A 16,885-nucleotide genomic window follows, 5' to 3' on the forward strand; every position below is an offset into this window, starting at 1 on the left:
AACCCACAATAGTGTGTGTCTTCTGAGACCCGAGCTCAGTCCACTGGTGGGGACAGGAGCTGAGAAGGAGCCAATGGGGATCCACCAGGGATCAAATGCAGGAAGCTGGTGGAAGGTCAGGGGTGGGTGGGGAGCATGCTGGGCTGGACCCACACACTGGCCAGGGATTCCTCACAAAGGTTAAAGCTTTCCTGGGTTGAAAGTGGCCAGATCCCCCGGGCTCCAGAGCCCACATACACTGGGAGGCCTCTGGCATGGCCCAGGCTCATCACACACTTCTTGAACTTCTACTCTGGCCTTTCCTGGCTGCCCCGGAAACCCTGAGCCCTGATTGCCCTGCCCCACTGCCCACCTTGGCAAAGGTCCCACCCACAAGAACAAGCCAGGCCTAGGGAGACAGGCAGGTGCAGAGCCGGAGCAAGGAGAGGGAAGCAGGCCCCACCTACCCAGGCCCGTCACCTTCCGCAGGCACGTGAGCGCTTGCTGCAGACGGCCGCACTCCTCCGCACTGGCCCCGCAGCGCCGCAGCGTCTCCTTCACCTTGGCCTCGTTCATCTCCAGCAGGGCATCCAGCGTGAGTTCTCGAGGGATCTCCTGAGGGGCACAGAAGGGACAGCCAGAGAGCTTGTGAGCAGGCAGGTCTCACCACCCACCTCATCCTCCTCCGCCTGGCCGGGCCTCCTTGGGCTGAGTGGCAGGGGCCAGCTGCTGGTGGGGCCTCCGCCCAGAAGCCACCACTTGTCTGCGGACACAGGCAGCGAGCTCTCACCCCCACACCCCACACTCCCAGAGACAGCAGCTGAGTGGAGACGTCAACTTTGGAGCCTGTGGCGGGAGGGGGAAACACCAGAAAGGCCTGGACAGGACGTGCTACCCCTAGTTTCTTGTTATTCTTTGGCACAGGAAAGTTACAAATAGTGACAACTTTTTTTAGAATGCAAAGATAGCCCTTTACAACTGTGTTGCATCTGAATCAAACAAGGTGGGTTTCAAATAAAATTGGCTTGCAAAAGGAGGATTAAAAACAACCATCACCAAGTGCTACAGGGGCACTTACTGTATTTAACCCAGTGAAAATCACCCACTGAACTCCCATAACTCCTGAAGAAAGAGGGTCAGAGAGACCATCATGTTACCTGGACAGAATCACTCAGGTAGTAAGGAGAGGAAAGTGGAGGGGGAATAATATTTTTTTATCCTGCAGACTGAAGCCAGTGGTGCTCTGCCACTGACTACATCCCCACACCTTTTTATTGTTTGGAGATAGGGTTTCACTAAATGGCTGAGGGTCTCAAACTTGCAACCCTCCTGCTTCAGGCTCCCTGGGATTACAGGCTTGTGCCACTGCACCCAGTTGACTGGAAGAATTTTAAGGTGGTTCTGTGTTTTTGTCCCTGGTAGTTATTCCTGATTACATTACATGCCAAGAGGGACAATGTCCCAATAGGCCTAATCTCATCATAAGAGCACTTTAAAACAAAGGATTCTCTCTGGTCAGCAGCACAGAGGAAGGCAGAGACTTTAAATGTAGAAAGAAATTGATGTGGACTTTGGAGATGGAGAGGACCACCAGGGAAGAAATGCAGGTGGCCTCTCAGGTAGCCTCTAAGAGAGAGGGCGACACCCAGCTGACAGCCAGCAAGGCAGTGGGGGCCTCAAACATAGAGTCATGTTGGGGCTCAGAGGAAGAGACTCAAGGTATGGCTCATTTATTTATTTATTTAGGCATGCTGGGCAATTTGATATAAAGGAAATTAATAGGTCTCAAGAGCAGGCTCCGAATCCAGGTCCCTCTAACCTTGTCTTGCTTCTCCCACCCAAGTGCAAGGAGAGGTTCTCTGAATTCCCTTATCTGCTTGAAGACCAGGTTGCAAGAGGGACCACCATTCTCCCTGTCCCTATCTGAAATCCCACCATCTATTTCAGATGAGAGGACTTGGGACTGTGACCAATGGCCTTCCACTACAAGATGATGTCAGTCCGCCAAGGTGGACAAACGTGCATTTTCCCCCAGGCTGTGCAGACTTAGAAGCTCTCTGGAAAATGAGATCTGCTAGAGGGAACCAAGCCCAGGAACCAAACTACAACCTAAATGAAATGCAAACAGGGATTTTTTTTCCTTCCTTTTTATTTTCCTCCTGCCCAGCCCATACTGTTTCAATTTATCAAATAAAATAATTAAATCCATTACTAAAAACATTTGCCAGCACAGTCTGCCCAGCACTTTGTATACACTACCTCCCCTCTAAACCACTCAGCAAGAAGATGCTGCTCAGTTCATTTTACTCATACTTAGGGAATCATGTGACTTAGTAGACAGCTGGGCCAGACTCCAAAGCTCCTTCAATTATCCCATACCCTAGGCTGTCACTTGTTAACCTGGCAAAACCTTGGGACGAAGTAGTTCCCTCTTAGGGGAAATTATTTTTTCCAAGTAAACTAAAGTAAATAATTTCTACCTACTTTTCAAAAGAACTACAATATAAAATGGAATGTTCTTTGCTCTTGATTCAAACAGAGAGACAGAGGCCAGGTACAGTGGCACATGCTTGTAATCCCAGCAACCCAGCCAGGAGGCTGAGGCAGGAGGATCACAAGGATGAGGCTAGTCTAGGCAACTTAGCATGTCTCAAAATAAAACGAACTGGAAATATAGTTCAGTGGTAAAGCACACCTGGGTCCAGTCCCCAAACCTTCCTGCTCTGCAAAAAAAGAATGTGTTCAAACCCATTTCCTCAAAATATATATTTTTAAAAAATGTAAAAAGAAAAAGATTTCCCTATAGCTTCAAGTAAGCTGGAAAATGTCACTCTCCTGAGGATTCGGGGATCAGTCTACTCCCTTCAAATAAGGCAAAGGATGACCTTTCTTTCCCTCCCTTTCCTCTTTTTGCTCCAATTCATTGGAGGGCAGGCAGTAGTGCTGGGGCAAAGGACCATCGAATACCCTCCTTAAACTGGAGCTGCTTCTGCCTCTCCCGGGCGGGGCCCTTAGACTTTCAGTGCCTGCATCCTGGGGTGTGAACTACACCTTCCCTCACCGATGAAATCAGAGTGCTCAGCACAGCATCCACACTGAAGAGTAGTAGCATAATTTCTGAGTGACTGTTCCACTGTCCAATCCCACTTCCCTGCAGCTGGATGACTAAATAGGGGCAGGGGCATCCCTGGTCTCTTTAGAAGCTGCAGTCAATGGAGCCAGCCCCTGTCAGCAGTCACTTAGTTCCACAAGGATCTCAAACACACAGCCTTGGCCAGAAATGGGACCAAGGAGGGACTTGCGTGGCCCCTGGATCTCTTTTTAAGGAGATGCAGGTGCCTTCTGCTGTGACCAGCAGCAACAGTGATGCTCATGAGAAACCACTCTTGCCCTTATTCAAGTTTTGGAGGGACGAGGTCGTGGAGGGGTGCCAGACCTCAGAGCATTAAAGAAATCTGAATTTTTATGTTTGAGTGGTTGATTTTTACATGATGGCAACTGATTCTGATTCAAATATGGACAGACAAAACAAATCATATTCATGGGTTATAGGAAGCCACCAGGCCTCATCTGGAGACCCTGTAAGAATGCCATGTCTTCCAAGCGTCGGTCTAATCAGTGACTTCTAAAGCTTTGTTTCTCTAGGCACATGTAGAGGAATGTCACCCGGCAGCAGGTACGCTGGGCGGCCAGGCTTCACAGTGAGCCATCCATCCTGGAAACAGCACTTGGAAGGCCACCTGACTCCTAGGACTGATTCGGGAGACAAAGTTAATTAATCCAAGCAGACAGGCACAAAGAAAAAGCACCTCCTATCTGTCTGCGCCTCCTGCTAGCCCAGTCTCTGAGCAGCACCACCCCCAGGGGCGGCCCTAATATGGCCTAGTATCATGGCTCAACCACATCCCAAAGCAACTCAGCAGCCCCCAGACCTCACACCCCACAGTGACAGGCACAGCCAAGTCTGCCTCTGGAGAACCTCTAGCTGAAGGCGAGCTAGGGACCAGCGTGGCTTCCTGTTGAAAATGCGCTCACAGGTGAAGCCACTCAGCACCCTCTCAGATCTGGGAGGGCCCTGAGCTCTGGGAGGGCACCCCACCTGCCTGGAAGCCCACAGAAGATGCTGGGTCATTTCGAAGCCAAGGGTATAACCTGCCCACACCCTGGAGTTGGAGAGGGACTAAGGCTGGGAGTCCATACTGCTTCCAGGAGAACCGCTGCCCAACCCAGCTTCTGTCTAAAGAAGAAACTGGAAGTAGAAGCCACAAAGAGAAGGCGCGGGTGTCCACTCCACTGGGGAAGACACGGACCTGGCCCCCACCTGCCTCAGGGTTTGGGAGCACAGGAGTGGGCGGCAGCAACACAGCCTCCCTGGCGCGGCTCTGCCTCTCTCTCAAACCATGATTAGTGCTTTCCAGTAGCTGGTGTTGAGTTATTCTTTCTGATATAATGGAGACTGGGGTCAGTGGAGCACCGAGGTCACCCTGGTCTGTGACAATTAAGCCATGCCATAACAGACTGCTGCTGGTCTCTCTGTTCTCTATCGTGGAGATAGGCTAGGCCAAACACAGCTGCCCCTCCCCTCAGCAGCTGGTGGCAGCTGGTGTCACAGGCCACCCTGGGTATCAGATGGTACCCTAGGACTTACCAGCAGCCACAGGGCAGACTAGAGTCTATACTTAGAAACCTGTGACGACTGGCACCAGGAGCCATCCACACTTACAGCGTCTGTGTGGTGCCAGGGGCCTCATGGCCTGGGTATGGGCCACACACAGAGACATGTCACAGCTCAAGTCAGAATTGAGGGGAGCTGGGGAGAGGGCAGGCCAAGGCACAAATCCACACTCTGCATTTCTATTCAGCGTCCTAGTCTGAGGCACATAAGCCAGCAAGGTGAGGGCTCTGCCTCCATAGGTGCTGCTCGAGGACCATTTGGCACCTAGTCCCCTGTGCTGTGGGCAATGCATCCCCCAGTCTTCCTGTCTGCAGGAGAATTAAAGGGCCAGGACCCTTAACTGGTCCCTAGAAACTGGTCACAACAGTGAGGGAGCCCCACAGACAGTGACGGGGAGCCTATGCATCTCTCTAAGCCTGGGGAAGGAGAAGGGCTGTTTCTGAGGGGGGCTGCACACCTCAAATGGCAAGGGGCACCATACAGATGTTCCTTCTTCCTGCTCCCACCCCTCATGCTGAGGAGGGAGGAGGAGTGAGACTTGGAGGATAATAGTCAGACCTTCTGGAAGGCAAAGGAGGGGCCAAGGCAGCAAGGCTGGGTGGGTAGCCTTCAGAGATCAGCAGCAAGTGTCAGGACACTGGCTAGGCCTGGGGACAGTTCTGGGCCCAGCCTCCTCACCATCCCATCCCCAGGAAATGAGCAGAGCAAAGCTTCTCCTGGAAGAAGAGGGGTGCGGGCAGCTGCCCCACCCACTGTCCAGAGGCCAGCATGCCAGAGGAAAGAGCCAGGCTTGAGCCGTGCAACCTCCCAACCCCCCGACCTTGGACAAGAACCTGCCCCCTCTGGCCTTTGGTTTTCTCATTTACACAATGAGTAGGTTTGATCAGATAAGATCAGTGGCCCTCAACCCCAGCTGCATCCTGGAATTCCCTGAAAGTCTTTTAAAAGATGCCCTAGCTCCATCTCTGACTAGCCAAATCAGAACTCCTAGGGGTAGGGACCATGAGGGCATCCGCCGTGGGGCCTGGAGTCTGGCAGAGGTAGACCAGGGTAGAAAGGGCCTAGCCAGGGCAGGGCTGTGGCCTGAGGCTGGGCCTGTTGGCATGTGAGGCCCACCTTCCTTCCATCAGCCCCAGCCTCACCCAAGCTCAAGGGGTCCTGGGAACACGTGCCTCAGCATCTCCAAGGCCTAGCTGTCTCCAGTCTTCACACTGGTGTGATCTACACTTAGGTGCATCTGGAACTGAAACTCTCAGAAAGACGGCACAGCAGTGAGGATGGAGGGATACAGGACAAGGGGTGAAGAAAGGGGCAATGACAAGCATTTACTATGCACCTCCTGGGTGCCAGGCACTATTAGAACTCTGTTAAAGATCAGCATGTGCGATCCTCAAAACGTCCTGATGAGGCAAGTTCCAGAGAGCATGATGTGAGGCTGAGGCACGGCTGTCTCTATACATGCCTGGTGCCACTGTCTGGCTCCGTGAAGGGAATGAACTCTCCTTCCCAGGGCAGAGTTCATCAGCAGCCACTGGCATCACGGTCACACCTGGCTTCTCTGACTCCACCCTGCCCTACCAGGGCCAGTTAGGGTGAGCTCCTCCAGCAGTGGGGTTGACAGCAGCTGCAGGGGCTCCCCCGAAGGTCTTTTCTCCATATTCCCTTTAACCCCTTCACCCTGCTTCCCAGCTGCCTCAGAGCTGCCATCGTTCCCTCTCCTGGTCTTTGGAGGGGGCTGGTATTTTCCAGCTCAGCTCGGGACAGACCTCCAACTACCAGCTGTACCATGCCACCACCTTCCCTCCAGGGCCAGCATCAGCTCCTGGAGAGCTTGTCTTGGGGCTGCCTCCCAGCTCCCTCATTGACACAGAAAGGCCCATTCTTCCTCTTTGCCATGGTTACACCCAAACAGCCAAAAAAACATGTGTATAAACAGGTGTGGCCATGTTCCCATGACATTTAGGGACACTGAAACTTGAATTTCATATCATTTTCATGTGTTACAAAATATTCTTTTTTTGCTTTTTCCCCTGCTCGTTAAAAATATGAAAAACATTCTTAGTGTACAGAAAACTAAAATTTGGCCCTGTATCTATTGGGTCATCTAGTACCTCAATACTCACCCACCGACCACGCTGGGCACTGGGCCCTGGGCTGCGCGGCTGCTCCTTCTCCACCACCCCCTGCACTGCTGTCTCTCCCATCAGACCTAGCAGACCATCAGCAGGAAGAACACCCAGGACAGGCGCTTGCCAGCCCCACAGCTGCCATTCAGGCAGCCGCGTCCATCACCCATGTCGACACACACTTCTAAAACTGCTCATCTCGGCTACCATTTGAAAATGGCCAGACACGTTCAGCATGAGAGGAGTGCACGCATGTGCATGTGTATGCGCACATACACACACACACACACACACACACACACACACACACACACACATGCACACACACCAGCTTGGGAGACCGGTGATCCCCCATGACTCCAGGTCTCTCCCAAAATGGTGGGAGGAGGCTGTGTTGGACACACCCAGCATGTCTGCAGATGTAAAACTGAAAGAAACACTGTCATCCACAAAACCCCTCCATAAAGTTCAAAACAAAAATGGGATACTCTAAAATTGTTTGTTTAGTTTTGGGGGGTACTCTAAAATTTTTAAAGATATATTTTGAAAAATTCTAAAGGAATACTGATGTCCCAATGAGATGGTTTGTAGGAGTGACATTAACCCTTGGGTAACACTTAGCTCCTGGGGAACTGGCAAGTGGGAAAGTCCCTTCTTGCATAGAAAGGATCCTGTAAGAGGGGCTGGTGCTGAGCAGACCAGGGCTCAGAGACCCCTCCCCACCCTGCCTGCTCCAGGGCAGCGGCTCCTGGGAGCTGTCCCTAGTGTTCCTTGTTGATGCAGTACTGAGGAGAACACCTGGGTGACAGAAAGCAGGTGAACATATGCTGTCCTGTCCCAACAGGACACTCCTCCTTGAAGGGAGGGGGAAGCTGGGGTTGTCCCCAGCACACATAGGTTGTAAGGGGCAAGATCAGGCTTGAAATGTGTCTCTACAGGGAACCCCAGCTCTCTTGAGGGCTGACACAAATAAATAGGTGTGGCCAGGCCTCTGGTCATGGTTATTTCTATCTGGTCCCCAACATCTCCCCCTTCTAACTCTCCCCTGTTCAAACTCACCATTAAAAAGAACCCCATGAGCCCCATCTTGTACCTACCACCTCCTTCAGATCTACAGGGCGAGAGCTCTGGATCCAGCCAGCCGGGGCAGCTTTTCCAGAGTGCGCCCACAGTGGCCAACAGGCCCAGGACACAGGTCTGGCCTCAATCTCAGTCTTGAAGGTCCCCTCTGTGGACAGGAGCCAAATCAGACCCCCTCCACCAGAGAGCTGGATCCAGTGTTCAATGAGTGAGATTCGTCCTCTGAGGGGTTTGTCTGTCTGTCGAGGAGGGGGATGGGCTGGGCAGAAGGAAGGGAGCGCAGAGCTGGAGACCTGAGAACCAGGCTCTCTGCCTGCCAACAAGCCAGCATTGTGTCAGAGCTCCCCATGGGTGTCCACACGGGAGCCCGAGATCTCTCAGGAGATCTCTCAGCCCTCTCTGTACTTTTCCAGAAATGATGAGAACAACTCCCACCCCACAGCAGCACTGGCCTCAAAGCCAAGAGAGCCCAACAGAGCCTCAGAGCAGGTGGCCAGGACGCAGGCCAGGAGGCCATTGCTATAGCTCCCAGATTCTGAGGACTTAAAAGGGGCCAGTGGATACCCCAGAGGTGAGAAGAAAACATTTACCAAAGTCAAAGGCAGATGCCAAAGAGTCCTCCGAGAAAATCTAGTCCCAATGCCCATTTTATGGAGGAGAAAATCAGGGCCCAGAGAAGGGAGGGGACCCTGCCTGGGTCACCCAAAACAACAGCACCAGGACCAGGTCAAGATTCCCACACTCTTGCCTGGAACCCACACCAAGATTCCCTATGCCCTGGGGAGGGCTCCTGGGCTCCCACAGCAGACATCCCTACCCAGAGGTAAAGGTCTCCTTCCTTCCAGCTGCGCTGAGCAGGTCCAACAAGGAAGCCAGGGAAGACTCCCGAGGCCTGCCTAAGACTCATCAGCTGCTGCCTGTGGGACGCCAAGCCACATGCATGCCTCACGGCCTGAGCCCTATGCAATCCAGAAGCAGTCAGGTCCTGGGCTGCCCCTCACAGCCTGATCACACCTGAGTACCTGGTGGCTTAGCAGATGATGGGCAGACAGGAAACCCCCATCTCCACCTTCTTTTCCACCCTACCCACTCATGCTTTGGTGACGGGGTATACTTTTCTTCTTTGAAAAGAAGATGCGAAACCCCATATTGCCAGCTACATTCAAGCATGCAGGTTCTGAAAGGAGACCCGAGATCCACATTGAGCTGGGACACATTGCTTCTTACTCAGCTTCTCAAAATACTTCTTGAAATTTCCTTCCTTCTTTCCTTCCTTCCTTCCTTCCTTCCTTCCTTCCTTCCTTCCTTCGGTGCTGGGGATTGAACCCAGGGCCTTATGCTTGCAAGGCAAGCACTCTGCTAACTGAGCTATACCCCCAGTCCTCCAAATATTTTTCAATCAGTTTAATAATGAAAATAACAACTACTGGTACTACTGCCACTCAATAAGTAGCCTGGGCACCACTGCTCAGTAGCCAAAGAAATTGAGGTTCAGGAAGATTACGTTACCCGAAGACATGGTGTGTAAGTGACAGGGTCTGGACTCAGATCCTGGTCCAGTCACTCCAAAGTCAACACCCATGGCATGCAGCTTGGCCCCCGGGCCTGGTCAACCAGAGAGGCAGGGCAGCTCAGCCCACACAGACACAGCTCCCACGCTCTCTCTGAACACAGTAGGCCCAAACAAGCATGTAACCTACTTCAACTAGAAGCATGAAAAAAAAAAAAAAATCAAAAACAATTCACTAGAAGCACTGGGGTGGGGTGGGGGGTGCTTTAGAAAGATTCGGATTGTTCCCCAGTCACCTTATCATAAGACAGGGAGTAAGATAAGGAAAAAGTCCACTTCTCCCCTACTCTGCAGGTTTCCCCAGGCACATTCCACAGGCAGTTTGTAAAGCAAGGGTTCAAAGTCCAGCCACACGTACCTGTTGTGGGTACTTGTGGAAAGGCCTCCCAGACTGGACCCTGGTGCCTACCTCACAACCCTCCTCTAGCGCAGGCCGGCTCAGGCCTTGGGCTTCTCTCAGCAAGACGGGCGGTGGGGCTGCTGTGCCCCTGGAAGCCTTGGCCATCACCCAGCTCCACAGGCAGTGCATTGCAAGGGGGTCGAGTTCAGGGTCCTCGTCAGCCCCGGCCCCCAGTGCAGTGTCCCGGGGAAGAGCAAGGCAGGGAGGGGGGTTCTGTTTTCATGACTATAGTGAACAGTCACTGCAGCCAAAAATAGTCTGTGCCTGGGAGCTGGGGAGTCAGCACATACCTCCCAGAGCAGGTGCTGGGTGTGAGGCAGACTCTGGTGGCCTTGCAGGAGGGGGCTGGGACCCAGGCTACTGGGACCCAGGCTGAGAGGTTTTCCTGCCTGACCACCTCCCTCCAAAAAGTAGAAGGACCTGAATCAACAAGGAACACTGTCATCTCCCTCCTCCCAGTGAGTCATCTGGGGAACCCCCACCTCCACATGAACTCCAACTGCCACCGAGCCCCCTGCAGCCTCTCCCACATTCAGGACCGGGCGGTTTGAACACCCACAGGAAGCACCCTGTGACCTGCAGCATGCCCTGGACAGCACACAAGACAGCCGCAAAAAGCACGCTCAGCTGTCTGTTGCCAGCCGTGCACCCGGAAACAGCAACCTTTGCTTTCTGTGAACCAGAAAAGAAATGTAAAGAAAGTGAGGTGCTGGCGAGCAAGCAGCGCCTGGTGCAGTTGTGCAGGGATTTTGTTTTCTTTTTCAAGCTTTTGTGAAGTTTTGAATTTTCCTACAATGAACATTAGTACTTAGATTTGGAAAACTGGCTTTTAAATATTAACAAATAATTAAAAAATAAAATTAAAAAGGAAAATCTCTCAAGCAGTAGAGAGGGAATGTACACATGGTCCTATTCATGAGGACTGAGAGAGAGAAAATACGACGAAGAGGATTCTGTGACTCATGTTCACAGTCAGGCTTCCTGGCTTCCACCACGCACCATCTAAGTGACCTCAGGTAAGTGACAGGTCACTTAAGTTTCTCCACCTCTATCGCACAATGAAGATGACAGCATTGCCTCGTGCGGGCTCTAGGGAGGACTGAGTGGGCCCCTCAGTCCCAGGCACACTGGAGGCAGTCACTCAATAATCATAGCATAAATTCGTGAATAAACTACACTAGAAGAAAGAAAAAAGTCCAACAAAGGAATTGTGCCATGTTTACAGTGTTTTCCCCTCTGAGTAGTAATTTTATGAGATAAACTGCCAATAAACAGCAGCTATTTTTCTTTTCTATACTTTTCACATTTTGAACATGAGCATACGTGTAAATTACTGGATACTAAGAAAAAAACCCAAGAAATCAAGACCAATGATTGTCTCTGGGTAGCATCACAGTTGTCTTATTTTCTTTGCTCTTCTCTATTTTCTAAAATAAAGATTACTTTCAAATAAGGAAAATAAGAAATGTTATTAAAAACGAAACCTGGGGACAGGCTCACTATTAAGTTCTAGATCTCTGCAGAAGCTGTCCTGGGAGCTGCAAGGGACCCTGGGCCTCTCCCCAGACACAGGACTTCTGCTCCCTGATGGGAAATGGAGGCACGGTCATCACCCAAGATTCCCAGATGACCCTCTCCTATGGACATGGGGGACAAGGTGCTGCAGAAGCCACAGGAGCAGCTGTTATTGCATCTCAGATTTTTTTCATAATATCAATTTTTAAAAATTTTTTAGTTCTGCAGATTAAACCCAGGAGCACTTTACCACTAAGTCACATTCCCATACCTTTTTATTTGAGACAGTGTCCCACCAAATTGCCCAGACTGCCCTTGAACTTGCAATCTTCCTGAGTAACTGGGATTACAGGCATGTGCCACTGCACCCAGCTACATCTGAGAGATTCTGCATGCCTCCTCCTTCCGTCCTTCCTTCTGTCAGCAGGGTTACCTTTCCTCTAGGAATCTACTTCTGGGTGCAGGTGGCCCTGAACCTTCAGGTTTCATGGCAAGGCCCAGCCCTTTAAGCCAACTAGAGTTCTCTCCTCACCTAGTGATACAGTATGATCATGTGACCAAAGCCAAGCCAATGAGAAACCTCCCGGGGGGTTTCCAGCTATAGTTCTAGGGGAAGCAGCTCTTTATGGATAGGCACTAATTAGTAAAAGGAAGTGAGGCCGGGCTGCCTGTGCCCGTCATGCCTGCCACATGGGGCAGACTATCCAAGAGCTATGTGCTAAGAGCTTTGTCTAAGCCCTGCAGCCAGACTGTCCTGGCCTTGAGTTGTCTAAGCTGTTCAAAGTCTCTCTCTAAAGCTCATTGGTACTTGAACCTGCTACAGAAAAGTTTTCACTGGTAGGAGGAGAATCTAAGAGCTTTTACTAAGTAAGTGCTTACTGGGTACCTGGTACCCTGTCACTCTTCCACCTAGCCACCCGCCATCCATCCTTCATCCATCCAGTCAACGAGCAGCTGCCAACTACCAAGTGTGTGTCAAGCACTTCACTCAGCTCTGGAGGCACGACAGTGAACAGTCCCTAGGGAGCTCACAGTGTCATAAAAACCACAGAATAAAAAAATAAATTTGATCCCCAGCACCTCGAAAAAAAAATTGAAACTAACTAAAATATGCAATTGGGATTTGCAAATAGGTGATAAAATGGAAGGAGCACGCTAAGAGAAAGTGGTGGCTGTAAGGGGCATCTAATGTCAGATGGGGCCTCTCAGAGCCCCTGCAGAGGATGAGGGGATGAACTGAGGCCAGTACTGGACTTCTCAGGCAGAGGAAATAGAACATGCGAAGGCCCTGAGCCAAGATATTAAACAGTCTGACTGCTCTATGGCCAGGGCAGAGTGAGGAGAGGAGGAGGACCCCGAAGACCTCAGGGTTTCAAAGGCACCAGAGACAGCTCTGAATTTCACGCTGAGCACAATAAGACACCAATAAAGCATGTAACTCAGAAAAGTGAGATTAACTGGATTTGGGTTTTAAGAAAAATCATCTTAACTCATGAAGAATGAAAAACACAGGGAGGGGAAAAGTCACTGTGGAAAATGACGTAGGGTGAGGAGCTCCAAGCAGTGTCTGCAACAACGGAGGAGAAGATGGGGACAAAAAGGAGACACAGATGGGTTCGGGACATGGATTGGGAAATCCAGCCAATGGGATTTGCCAGTACACTTTAACGTGGGGTGGAGAAAGTGGAAGGTGTCAGAAATGACTCCTAAATTTCTAGCTAGAACAACTGCTGGAGGAGAAAACAGGCGCAGAGAGGCAAGGGACTTGTCCAAGGTCATACTGCTGGCAAACGGCAACCAAGGGTTTTGTCTGCCTCCCAAGGCCAGGCCCTGGGCCATCTACTTACAGAAGTCACACTCAAAGCAATGTGGCTTTCCACCCCTGCTTCCTGACCCAAAGCCTACTGCTGGGAGCAGGGGACACTGGAATTTAGGTGCAGCTGTTTTTTAAAAAAGAAAGTTAATGAAAACAGAGGCTCTTGCTTTCTAATAATTCAAACAGAACTGTGTTGACACACAAAAAAATTCTCCAATGTGATCTGTGTCAGATCTGTGCAGAGCAATCTTGCCTTTGAGGTGGTCCCAGGAGGGGGTCAGCAAACATGTGCTGGCAACTCAGAAGCTTGTGGCCCCAGAGGTGGCTCAGCATATACCCACACCAAAGCCCTCTCACCACAGGGTTCTAGGCACAAAGGTAGCTCAAGACCAGCCTGTCCACCCCAAGGCAGCCAGGCAACCAGCTGCAGTCACCAGCTGACAGCTAATCCCCACCCTCCCTAGAGAACCTTAGAGTGCCACCTTCACTGGCCCAGATGACAAGGGCTCCCGTGACACTCTTTCCTTCCTTCCATTCTTTTTTGGTGGAACTGGGGATTGAAGCCAGGGGGATTCTAAAACTGAGCTACATTCCTGGTCCTTTGTTTTTTGTTTTTTATGTGTTTGCTTATTATTTATTTTTTTGTATTTTGAGACAAGGTCTTGCTAAGCTGTCCACAAAGGCATTCAACTTGCGATCCTCCTGCCTCAGCTTCCTGAGTAGCCTGGACTGCACTTATGTGTTACCACTCTGGTTGGGACCAAAATTCTTTGGATTTCCCTATTTGAATCCAAATGTAGTTTGTATATGAGGTGTCTCCCCAAAATTCCTTTATTAAATCAGAAATGTTCAGAGGCAAATGATTAGATTATGAGAGCTCTAAGTCAACCAGTGGGTTGATCCATTTGGTCAATTAATAATCTGAATGTACTAACTGGGTGGTAACTGTAGATAGGTGGGGCATGGCAGGAGGAGGTGGGTCACTGGGGGTGTGCCCTTATATGTGGGCTTATATTTTGTCCCTGGTGCCTGGTTCTCTCTCTGCTCCTGGCTGCCATGACCTGAGCACTTTCCTCTGTTATCCCTTCTGCCATGATCCTACATTTCACCTTAGGCCCAGAGCCAAGGAATCGGCCGACCCCCAACTGAACCTCCAAAACTGTGGTCTCAAAATAAACTTTTCCTTCTCTAAGTTGTTCTGCATCAGGTGTTTGGGTCACAGTGATGAAAACCCAATGAAGACATCAAGCACTCAACAAGCATACCTAATACATGCCCAAAATGGGGATAAAGTCATAGTGAAAAGGCCAGGTCCTTGTCCACAGGGTGCTTCAGTCTAGGCAGTGCGCATGGGACTCAGCAGCCCGGAAATCCAAAGGAGTGGAGAGATGTGCCAACTGTCCAAACCATTGAGCAGTACAGGGCACGGAGAATGCTCATGCTTGGGATATTTCCTATTTCTAGAAACTAGTTGCACCCCCACCTTGAAAGCTTAAAAAGAGGGTACTTTAGTTCAGGACCAGAAAAACTGGCTACTTCATCACCTGGACAGAGTGATGTATGTGAGTTCCATGAGGACAGGAACTCAGTACCTAGAACAGTACCCAGCACACAATCAGTGCCAACAGCACACTCAATGAATGAGTAATAAAAGGGATAGGAGAGGGTGCAGGAGGAGACCCTCGGCTCTGGACCTGCCACAGTTCATCCCTTCCTCCACCGGGGCCATCCAGCAGCTTTGCACCGTGGTATCTGCAGATATGTGCACCCCCACAGCTATCACCCCCAGGAATGAACTGCTCATCAATGAATCCCCTGTGATAAGTAACCTGGCACCAGGTAAGCGATCAACAGATGTATAAGGAAAGGATGTCAAGGAAAGGAAGAGGAGGTGTGGCATGGAACGGGGGAGAGAGAAAAGCTGGACGGAAGGCCACTGATTCAGTGATGTGACTACACATAGGAGCCCCAGACTGGGCTGCTCTAGGTAAGATATCAGATGACGAAGTTGTGGAGAAGGACACCAGGGTTTGGATCACAACCACTCAAGTCGAGTTCTCACCTTGCCCTCAGCTCACTGTGTGGTACCGACAAATCACTCACCTTCTCTGTTAGCTGTGGTCTTTCAAAAATAAACTTTTGAGATAGATTTGATAGCTCACAGTTTGCTGAGCTATCAAATGGGGATCACAGGATCTCCACCCTTCCTGCCCCAGGCACAAGGATTAAGCAGAATAGTAGATACAAAATTCTGGGACTTTCCATTTGCCCCTTTCCTTCCACTTTCCAATGTCACCTTCTCTTGGACTCAGTGACGGCATCATGTCAGTCCACCCCTCGGGCCTCCACTCCCCCCACCTAAATGGGGAGGCAGGGCTCTGCAGTCCAGCAAACCGAGATGGTACTAAAATCCAGTACCTGGTACTGCAATCTCAGTACTAGGAGATAGTACTGTATCCAGACAGTGCAAGTAGCTGGGGCTGACGTCTAGATCCCTCCACAAGGTTCATGGGATGCGTGCTGCTTCCCCTGGAGGCTCCCCACTGCCATAAAGCAAGGCTGGAAGAGCAGCTGGGCCACTGGTTCTCAAAGGGGACCAGAATGGCTGATAAGAAGAGAGGTGATAGGCCACAGGACTCATGCTGATAAAGTTGTAACCCTGGGGCCCAACTCTGGAGCATTTTCTGTTTTAGATCTTATAGATTCTCCCACCCTGCACATGCTATGGGTCCACACAGAGCCATGGACTCCCAGCCAGTGGGAATCCAATATGGTGGCAGAGATCAGGTAGCTTTCCATTTTGTACCCAGAGAAAACCTTCCTTTAAACCTGGAAATGCAAGGGGAGAGGGGAAAGAACAAAGAGACTGTCAGGCCACAATTTAAAAAAAAAAAAAGAAAGAAAGAAAAAAAAGCCCTTACCAGACTGTGGGGCACCTTCAGCTCAAAAGCCACCAGCCACTGGGATCTGCCTACTGGAACTGATCCCAGCTGGCGTTTCACACTTCCTTCAACAACTTCCAACAGGGAAACTGCTGGAGGAAAAAAAATGGCTCCCTGCCAGCAGGCTCTGGACTCATTTCCCTAGCTGCAGCCAGAACATGAAGCCATGATGTTTAGATTTATCCTGTGGAACAGCAGGAGGCTGGAAACTGTCACAGTGCCCAAGGGAGGCGAGGTCCCTGCCTCCAGACTCGCCCTCCCCCTCCTTTCCAATCCCCAGTCCTTCTGCCTGCCCTCCAGGCCGGGCCCTGTCTCCACAGGCACCCTGCTCCTCATCCGACCCCAGGGTGAATCTGCCTTCTCACTAGTAGGAGTTTTATTTTCCTTAAAACAATTCCAGTATTCATTCCTCCTCCCTCACTCTGACACACACATTTCAATCATTCCCTGAGAAGCCCAACCCCTGCGCTCCACACGCCAGGAGTTCTCTGAACCCACCCAGTTTCCCGGGCAGCCTTCTCTCAAGTGCTTCCTAGGAGGCCAGCTCTGCCTCTCTCAAACTCAGGGTCTTCACAGAGGCTGTTCCCTCATCTGGGTGCTCTTCCTTCCCTTCCTGGCTCTCCCGGACATCTTCCCTAGCTGTCCAGGGTAAGTCTGCCCATCATGGCACCTGGTGGCAGCCTGGAGCACTGGGGCACCCCAGTTGTGGGCACAGGACCCGCCAGGCAGACTAGTCCTGCACTGCCCAGTGCAGCTATAGCCAGATGCCTACTTAGGTTAAA

The 16,885-nt window shown here is 51.0% G+C and overlaps 1 protein-coding gene across 9 annotated transcripts in view; it reads right to left on the reverse strand.

The window, feature by feature from the left end:
• Nucleotides 1-16,885, reverse strand: part of Ksr1 (kinase suppressor of ras 1) — a 145,904-nt gene that overhangs the window by 40,394 nt on the left and 88,625 nt on the right. For 6 of the 9 annotated variants that reach the window (XM_047543352.1, XM_047543353.1, XM_047543356.1 and 3 more), the window contains exon 3: nucleotides 447-594. In XM_047543352.1, coding sequence (XP_047399308.1) covers nucleotides 447-594 — 148 coding nt within the window. Of the gene's footprint in view, nucleotides 1-446; nucleotides 595-9,788; nucleotides 10,037-16,885 lie in introns of those variants that run through there. The other 3 variants (XM_047543359.1, XM_047543358.1, XM_047543357.1) reach the window with 2 other exon arrangements.

This window comes from Sciurus carolinensis, chromosome 3 (assembly GCF_902686445.1).
Source record: "Sciurus carolinensis chromosome 3, mSciCar1.2, whole genome shotgun sequence".
NCBI lineage: Eukaryota > Metazoa > Chordata > Mammalia > Rodentia > Sciuridae > Sciurus > Sciurus carolinensis.